This window comes from Bombus huntii, chromosome 2 (genome assembly GCF_024542735.1).
Source record: "Bombus huntii isolate Logan2020A chromosome 2, iyBomHunt1.1, whole genome shotgun sequence".
Lineage (NCBI taxonomy): Eukaryota > Metazoa > Arthropoda > Insecta > Hymenoptera > Apidae > Bombus > Bombus huntii.
The window spans coordinates 17,025,166-17,035,248 of NC_066239.1; the positions used below are offsets into that span (position 1 = coordinate 17,025,166).

The 10,083-nt window shown below is 35.7% G+C and overlaps 1 protein-coding gene across 1 annotated transcript; it reads left to right on the plus strand.

Annotated features, from left to right (window-relative positions):
* Positions 1–1,225: 1,225 nt before the first annotated feature.
* Positions 1,226–3,559, plus strand: LOC126877447 (defensin-1). The gene is made up of 3 exons (XM_050640198.1): positions 1,226–1,493; positions 2,127–2,307; positions 3,264–3,559. The coding sequence occupies exons 1-3, from the start codon at positions 1,241–1,243 to the stop codon at positions 3,301–3,303; spliced, it is 474 nt and encodes a 157-aa protein (XP_050496155.1). The 5' UTR covers positions 1,226–1,240; the 3' UTR covers positions 3,304–3,559.
* The last annotated feature ends 6,524 nt before the right edge of the window (positions 3,560–10,083 follow it).

Below are 10,083 nucleotides of genomic sequence, written 5' to 3' on the forward strand. Positions count from 1 at the left end.
TTTAGATTTGCTAGAACATTTCAAGTCGATTACGAATGTTTATGCATTTATGATAAATATAAAAGTATAAGAACAAAGAAGTGTACAGTATATGCGTAACACGTAAAAATATACAGGGTGGTTGGTAACAAGCGGAAAGGGGGTGATTCTACGCGAAAAAAGAAGTCGAAAATATAGAAGAAAAATTTTTTAATTTTTTTTTTAATTTTTCCATCGAGACAACGATCTACAGTGAGATCCGTTATAATGTACGGCACGCGTACCGAGCGAAAATTCAAAGTCGATTTTCTCGAAAACAAAGCCTCGAACGAAAAATTTTTATTCTATATTTTCGACTTCTTTTTTCGCGTAGAATCACCCCCTTTCCGCTTGTACCACCAGTTACCAACCACCCTGTATAAAATATTCAACCTTTTTATAATATTTAATACACATATTTAATACAATTTAGTTACGTTAATAAAAATATAAACTTGCATAAAGATTTGCAGTTCGATTACAAGAATAGAAATATTATATGTTATATATGTACATGGTTGTAAAGATATTATTTATAAAAAGAATAAAACGAATATTTTGATATGACAAGTCCGATTAATTTTAATAAAAAAGCACACACATCGAGAGTCAATATTTCTCTTTGTTCTCATTAAACGCAAGATACGACCATCCTATTCCAATTTTCACAGTGTTCAACATTAACATCGCGCATTGTTCTATTAGAATCGTTTAAAAATATTTTGAATTTTATTTCAGTTCGGAGATCAGCATATTATTATTTCTTATTTAAGCGATTAATTGGAAAGTCGATGAGGGAATGTAAAAGATATTTGTTATGAAAATTATCGGACGAATTATATACGTTTTTTTTTCAATTTTTTTTTTCAAAGTATTTAATAAAATAGCATGAAATTGTGGCAATTAATTCGACAATTTATGTAATTATAATTGTCAATCTTTAAATTTGACATACGAGAAATAAAATAGAACACTTGGTAAAATATTTAATAAATAGCTAATTGATTTGAAACGCAAACGAAGCAACTTAATAGAATTATTGATACTAGTTGGACAATTTGTACGGTTGTAACTATTGATCTTTAATTTCGCAACATTAGAAACACAGATATATTTATCGAAGTAGAGCAATTAACAATTACAAAAGAGATAACCTTTTTCCGTCTGACGCGACCACACAGCAAGAGTTCATTCCAGGTTTCAGGGGCTTACCCGTATACTGATGAAGAGATTGCCTTATATACTACACTTCATTGAGTATGCACTTGTATCCACATGGTTCAATGGACACGGAGTTGTATATAAACCGCGACAGCTAACGTTCAATCATCAGACACTTCTCGGTCTATTCTTCAGTAACTTGGACACAGTCTGCCATCGAATTTTCATAAAAACTTCAGCCAAAATGGTGAAGGTCTATTTTCTTGTCGCTCTTCTCTTTGTGGCTGTAGCCGCCATCATGGCAGTACCCGTGGGTAAGTGAACCTTCTATCTAATTAAATTGTCACGAATTGTTCAACCGTTTAACGAAAATCTCTCAACATTCCTCAGAAATAAAAGTTCGTTCTATTCGTTAACATTAATATTTTAACGTCCATATTTTTCGATCCTTTAATATCTTTTGATATTAATCTCTCAATGTTCTCGATTTTCTCGTTTAACAACTTTTAAATATTAGTTGACTCGATAAGAATTCGATATAAATAATTCTCAAGAAACCTTGCGTCTTTTACGTTTACAAGATAAATGAAAATCATCTAATAAGTTCAATTATCCGGTGAAAAGATACGCTCACTAGCTATATATTTACCAGAGCTGTATGGACCATCCATCCTTCTCGATGATTATCAGATATTCAAGAAATAATTACCGGGTATAATAAGGGTAATTAGCAGAATAATTAGCAGTAAACGCAGAAAGACAAAACGTTGTTTGTTATTCGTGTTCGTTGTTCATTGTTAAAGACAGCTGCTGTTTTAATGCTCCACCATCTTCGTCTTTCTATTGAGAAATATCCGAGCGTTAATTCTCGATTCCTTTGCCAATTACCGTGTTTCATCTATTATACGCAGCAGACAGAAGGCTTAAAGACGGTATTTAAATTTCAGAGGAGGAATACGAGCCCCTGGAACACGCTGGTATCGAGGAACGTGCTGACAGACAAAGAAGAGTGACCTGTGACCTTCTCTCCATCAAAGGAGTCGCTGAACATAGTGCTTGCGCTGCCAACTGTCTCAGCATGGGCAAAGCTGGAGGTCGCTGCGAGAACGGAGTCTGCCTTTGTCGCAAGTACGTGATTCCTTTAATTTCACTTGCCCAAGTTGTTTGAACTTAAACGACCAATTTCGAATATCTTCCTACGACTATTCGACGTCTGTTGATCGAAAACTCTCGTATGTTACACGTGATTCCGTATTAAGACTCAAGTTTGAAGTCACGAGATTTCTGGAATCTCAACGACGATCGAATCTTAAACGTTCTAGCGAATCCAGTAATACTTTAGTGAATCTGCTATCGATCGAGGATTCTCGCGTGTCAAGTGTATTTTTTTCTATTAACAGTCGAATCGATTTCGTCAATTTGTTCTTAACTTAGGCGATGGCCAAGTATCAGATGGTAGATCCGCTGATATTTTAGTAAATTCGATGTCCACTGTTTAAGTAAATTTGAAAGAAGTTGGAAAATTCTGGCAGATTAAACGATTATTAGATATAGCCAATTTTCAGTTTATTAAAATTTCGAACGAGTTGAATTTGAACGACGACTAGGTTTTCAGTACTATAGCGTAGATTCGATAATTTTTTAATAAATTCACTGCCCATTGAAAATTTTCGTGATGCGAAATGTAACTTCTGTTTTTTATAGTACCTCAGATGTTTCAGGGGAAAATTCGTGTTTTAATTCGTTTGCGAAGTTTCTATTGTTCGTCGTGTTGGACCTCGTGTCACGTTGATTATCGATAGCTCACGACTGTTACCATAGGTGAAAATTCATAAGATTTGTTATTAAAACGAAGCGAAAGCAAAATTTAGAGAGACAGGAAGCTAATTATTATTGCTGTGCGTAATCAAATATCCAAAGATAATCTCGTGTCTTAATTTTCAAGTATTGTTGGAGGTAGCTAACTTTCGTGTCACCTGGACGTGTCATAGATATTTCAAATGTTCAGTAAACGAAAAAGAATTCAGTAAAAGAATATTCTCAGAGCAGAAAACGGAAAGTTCATGTGACTTTTCTCGTTTCAGGACCAACTTCAAGGATCTCTGGGACAAACGTTTCGGTTAAATCCAATCCTACACCAAGCTCCGACGAATTTTCCATGCAACGAGAGATACGCGAAGAAGACGCGACTAATGTCAAGAAGTTACCAAATATTTAAAAAACTACGCTTATTTTATTATAGTTATAGTGAATCTTTCCTTACTAAAAATTCCGCGGAGCTTAGGTTGTTAAAAGCCACTTTATTTGATAGTACAGCTGAGTTTTTTTGACAAGCTATTATACAGAATAAATAAAGTTTCAAAAGAAGAAAAAACATAAACACCGAACGATGATTTTTCCATCCTTCGTATTTTATCAACAATTAATAACTCTAAATAAAACTTATTAGGCTAACCGTGAAATTTGATGCACGAAAATTCTCAACTCTGTGTAGAATAAGTTTCTATAAAAAGTACAATTCCAAGGAAGATAGGCGATAGATCGATTCGATTATTTATAGATATTTGTTTATTCATTTACGAATGAAGAAATTGGCTTTGATAATTATTTCTCGGATATATGATAATGTTAGATCTTTACTACAATTACTTTATTTACAATAAATGGATTAAACGGATATTGGTTAAACAGGAAACGATGGTTGTTTAACGTGAACTAATCACAATAATGTGTTATAATTAATCGATATCTTTTAGCCCTTTCGTCCGTGATACTACAATAAAGCGAAACAAAGGAAGGATGTACATTTACTTGCATTATATTTCGAACTCGTAATCGCTTTGGTCGATAATTCCAATTTTAATTTCATTTTCGTGTATCTGCATTTCAGAGACCTAATCCACAGCGTAGCCGTTTTCAATTTAATAAGAAACGCGGTGCAAAGGAAGATCAATGTTTGTAGTGCTTCATAACGAACCCATTATCTATTTCATTTTAATTCTCGTGAATTTTCTGTTTGCTCCCGTTGATAAGCTACGTTAATATCGTTCAGATTTAATTCGATTATTAGGATTAGGCTGGTTTTAGTTTCTCTCGTAACATTATCCTTCGTCTTATTTCCTTTACTTGTACGTATACCGTGTTCATGTTAAACAAGAATAACGAAAAAAGAAAAAAAGACCGAGCACAGTTCGTTTGAGGACTATAACGGAGATCGTAGTGATATTTTTTAAGATTAAAAAAGTAGATCAGTAAAATTTTTATCGTTCATTTAGTCAAAAATCAATCTTGTAAAAGTTAATTATTTAGAATTTAATTGAGCGAAATTCTTCATTAGAATTTAACGAATATTAGGTGTATAAATCGTAAACATTAATTTCAAATTAGCATGTTAACTTCCCCGAAATTATATTTAATAATTATAGTTTGCTATTGTATTGTAATTTTAAAGTAACGCGAAATTCTGGGAAAATCGGTTTCGTAAGCGATAATAATTTTCATTCTTCGCTATATTAATAATCATAATCGCTTATCGAATATTAATGACTGTATCTGTTGTATCATTGATGTGTACGATTGACGCGTATATTAATATTATTTCGTCCGTAATATTTCACTATTCGAAGTACAACCAAATTTTAACAAAATTCCCTCGAAATTCCTTTTTCTAATCGTAGGACTTCACTCGCGATATTTTTCGTTAAAAAATACGCGCTATACTTATCTATAATAAGCATTAATTTATTATAAATAATTAGCCATGTCACTGCGCCACGCCAGAAAAAATTACTGAAAATTCTCAATGCGAAAATTGATTGTAAATTTTAATAAATAAAAAAAAAATACGCACGTACAAATTTCCTTGACAATTATCCTACGATCGTACATCGTTTGGTAATAATAAACCGTATCCACTGCAATTATTTCGAGCTTCATAAATAACTACGTATAGCGATTAATCAGTCACACCGTTCTTAACCGCATCGAGATAAAGCATACGTGCTCGTTGACCTAACAATCATGGAACAAATTACCATGCGCAAAATACCTACGCATTAAATACCCGTAAAGAATGACCGTTTATGTTGTTACTGCAAAATATTGCCTTTCGGTATATACGAGGGTCATGCGTGAATTATTTTTCCGATTATGCGTAAACAAAACGTGCGTATAAATTCGTCGGCTGCAATACCGAAACAGCAAATCGATTTATTAAAGATTTTTGTTTCCACCAAGTAACAAATTAGAAATCGATTTTCAGTTTTCGCGTTTTCGAACGATGACAATTTGTTTCATTCGTACGTCTGTTGCTCCTCCCACGAAGAAAAGGAACGACGCAGAGACATACAGGAACATCGTTTTATTTACCAAAATAATTACTCTTAGTTCTTTTTCTTTTTTTCTTTTTTTCTTTTATGAAAAGAGCAACGTAGCTTTTTTGGTCTCTCAAACAAATAACTTGATTTCTATCTCAAATTTTAGACTCGTAGCTTATCGCTATTTTGTTTCACGAGACGGCCAAGAAAATTCTTCTATGAAACTTCTTTTATAAAAGAAAAGAAAGATATAGATAATGCGGAAAAGAATTATTAATCGAAATTAATAATTATTAATGTCGCTATTCTGATAAGCAAAATTGCGATTCTCTGTATCTCCGCAACATTGTTCACGTAGAAGAAACGTCAGAACGTTTTCGCTTATCTGACACATTACGCAGTAAACGCGAAATGATCGAGGAAATTTATGAAATGGCAAAAATTCATATTTTTAAACGCTTTTGAGACGAATTTAATTTCATTCGATCGTCTAACCGAATTATCTTCGACAAAGGTTGGAGAAATATAGAGAATGGGGATCAAAATATAAGATTTCTCGTCAGAAAATTGCAGAGAGGAAAGAAGAATAATTAATCGAGACGATTGAAGCCGAATCTTATATTGACTCGAACGAATCTTCCAATAAATTGACTTATTTTAATCATCGAGAAATTCTCTTTGCCCGAAGCTAATATTTGAAAATGGCCCTTTATCCAGACGTATTTCGTCTCTATTAATAAAATCCGATATTCGAATCAATATAAAATTACTATAGCGAGTACCATTGCCAAGTTTCCTCATATAATAATCGCCACAAATTCAAACCTCCGTCAAAATTAAAATCAACTAAATCTCTCCCTTCCTCTTATCAAAAAATATCTCGTCCATTCGTGATAAAAAGAAAAAAGAAATAAATTTCTCCCTCGGAAGGATCGAGCGTCCGACGTATGAATGACCTCGGAGAAAACTCGGCGCGTACTATCTTTTTGCGTAGAAAAGGTTTAGTCCGAGAGAGCAAGAGTGAAAGACCGCGAACGAACGAAAGAGAGACGAACGTATAAACGAGAACGAAAGTAAAAGAGAGAAAGAGAGGAAAGGAGAGAAAGAGAAATTTGGATCGGTAAAAGAGCACGAAAGGAGAAAACACGACTGGAAAACCAATATGCCTTGTGCTTCGGTGTGCAATTAAAAGGTCGAGAGAGTTTACTGTCGATATTTTTCGACCAGCAATTATTGGAATCTTTTTCTCATCCTCCTCCTCCTCACCCCACCTTTTCCCTGATATACAGCCAGGGTATAACCGGATCGGACTCGCCACGACCACGATAGTCCTGCAGGACTCTTCTGCATGAAGAGCCCTTCAGAAGCGGACAAATGCGGCCACTATATGCACTTATGGTTCTTTCCACGCTTTCATTAAAAATTGGACTCTGCTCTCCAAAGCACCTTCTTCTCTCTTTTTCTCCTTTTTTTTTCCTCCTCTCTCTTCCTCTTTTCATCCGCGTATCCGTCTATTTCTTTTCAATTCCCATAGAGCTGTCTTCGTTCAACGTTCTCCTCTATTCTTCCACATCGGTCCAGGCCAGGCTCCGGCTCTTTTTTCCTCCCTATCCTTTTTTTGCCACTTCTCGTGGCTCGTGTGGATCGCCAGGATATAGCTCGATGTCAGTCATATTCGTGACTGGCTTTTCATCTTTGTTCGTTCGCCGGGGCCCGTCCTGTGTTCCGTTGAAAATTATTTCCTCCGGTATTCCGCGCCGGGCATTTCGGCCTCTTCAGCTGGAATTCGGATAGCCGGATAGCCGCGATGAATCGCGAAAAACCGCGTACACCGGACCGAACTTTCCTCCCGTGGATAACGTTCGTTTTCCGCGTTAAATCGTTCGCGGACGATCGTGACGTTCGCCATCCTCTTTTCCTTTTTTCTCCTCGTTTAAGAAGATTTCTGCCGTTAATTTGTCGCGAGATCATCGTCTCTCTGTGATTTCTCGATCGATCGTCGTTAACACTAAGTTTAACGAAGATCGAGCCATCGAATTTGCATCGACGAAATTACAACGAAGAGCGAATCAACAAAATTGTAATCGTTGCAAACGGCAGCCAGAGATCGTTTGTATGAAGCGTTTTGGTGGCGGAGGAGAGACTGGTCGCATTGACTCTCGCCGCTAATGAGGTCGAACAGAAACGATTTTTCCGATAATTCTCTTCTTTTCTGTGCGTTATGCTTGGCGAGTTTCACAGTACTCGGCCACGTTATTTTTATGTATCGTTGATTTAGTCAGTGAATTGAAGCAAACGCCATCAACGTCTATATTTTTACTTCTTACACGTATACGTTTCCTCCATGCATGTGGCAAAATGAAATTTCATAACGAACGAAACGGTGCAGGTATTTCTTGTAAAAGACAATAAAAAGTTTTCCCGATTATTCGCAACGATATTTCGTAATTCTATGTGTATGCGCATATACGTGGAATTCTATTTAAACGGAAAAAGCTTTATTTTTTAATAACGTCGTGTATGAATTCGAAAAATTGGATTGTTTAACGTACTCGCGAACGTTTCGTATTACCAGAAAGTAAATGGAACAATACGAAACACTTCGTGCGATTCGCAAACTTCCGCGTACGTTGCCTCGTAATTTAGGAATCTTTTCTAACGATGGAAATTAGGAATTAAACGACCACGATAAAAATCGAATATTTTCTAATTCTCAGAATAATAAACGTAAATTACTATCGTAAAGCAGTCTATGACCTTTTTTATTTCCATCTAAATCTGATAGACGTATACATATTGCATGAGTTTATTCGAGTCGATATCACGTATTATATAAATATGAATTCTTATCAAAAGATTAAGAAACATTAGAGTTTTTCTGCTATTTTGAGAATGTATGAAATGATTAATCGTCAGTTTCATTAATAATATCGAAAACGCGGCTTTACGTCATGCGATAAATTTCTTCGTCTATTTTTTTCCCCTTTTTGTTTCCCTTTGCGGAAGACGAACGTTGTTGACGCGCCTACCGGGACAAGTTCAATTTTTGTAAATTCGTTCGATAAACAACTACATGCGATCTAATTCACGCCATTTTTCGCCCCGTTTTTTTTTCTTTTTTTTCTTTTTCGGAGCACACACGTGCGTTATTAAATACACGACGAGAAAAAAACGCAGCTGCGAGGTGAAATTGCGTGCCACGGCAACAACAAATCTCCGATGAAATTTCGCATTCAATTTATAACGCGTTGCAATTTCTAGCATCCACGGTCGTTCGCCGGAAATTCATTCGTTTTCATCGCGTGTGCGTGTGCTGGTCACGTAGCCAGGATCTTCGACCGTTCACGAAGAGATGTCTCCACTCACGTGTGTTTCTACCTGCAAGTTGAATCTCCTGATCGCAGACAATTCTATCGCTCGCAACCAATGTAGAAGAGGCGCATCTGGCGATCGGCAGAACAAGAAATTCATATTTTCGGTTATAGAAATCGATTACCTCGACCATGTCGAAACTTAGCAATTTGATATGCACAAATATTCTCGAAATAAAAATTTCCCATTTTTCCACGCAATGATACATGTCACGAGAGCGTGTTCAAACAGGTGACGCATAGCTGAAAGGATTAAATTCGGTTGCGAACGCGTGATTACGGTATTCGATTTCGAAGGGGCAATCGGACGGCGATACGCTCGCTTTTACGGCCGAAAATCAGCAAATCACGCGTTGTTAACGGAACGCAATCATCGATTGCGAAACAGCGGTTCGCGATTTGCATTATTCTCTAACTTTTGCTGCGCAATCATTTTCCAAACATACACGCTGTCTCGCCAAAGTATTTCAACTACACGCTATATACGGAACTTTAACGTCTATATCGTACGCGTTCTATGAAACATTTTCAGATTTCATGCGTGTCATGCGTGAGCAGTAATCTACGAATATTATTATAAACACAGCTTGGAAAATAATCGTAAATGCTGCTTTATAATCGTATAATTGAAGTTAGAAGCGTGCACATACCTTACTATTATATAGGGTGGTTGGTAACTGGTGGTACAAGCGGAAAGGGGGTGATTCTACGCGAAAAAAGAAGTTTTTTTTTAATTTTTCCATCGAGATTCGTTATAACGTACAATACGTATTCAAAGTCGATTTTCTCGAAAACAAAGCCTAAAACGAAAAATTTTTATTCTATATTTTCGATTTCTTTTTTCGCGTAGAATCACCCCCTTTCTGCTTGTACCACCAGTTACCAACCACCCTGTATATGGAATGAGCAAATACCGTTTACTAATATCTTTTTTTTTTTATTTATTAAAATTTACAATCAATTCTCGCGTTGAGAATTTTCAGTTATTTTTTCTGGCGTGGCGCAGTGACATGGCTAATTATTTATAGTAAGTTAATACTTTTTATAGATAAGTATAATTTGTGAGTATTATAAATAAGTAAATATTACTTAATTTAGATAACTAATTGAATCTAGCGTTTAGGTCTAGCGGGTAGTGTCTCTTCAGCCTGCGGATCTGGTCCGACGTATCAAGTAGTCCAGTAATTAGGGGGTTTCGATGTTTGTTGACTCTTTTG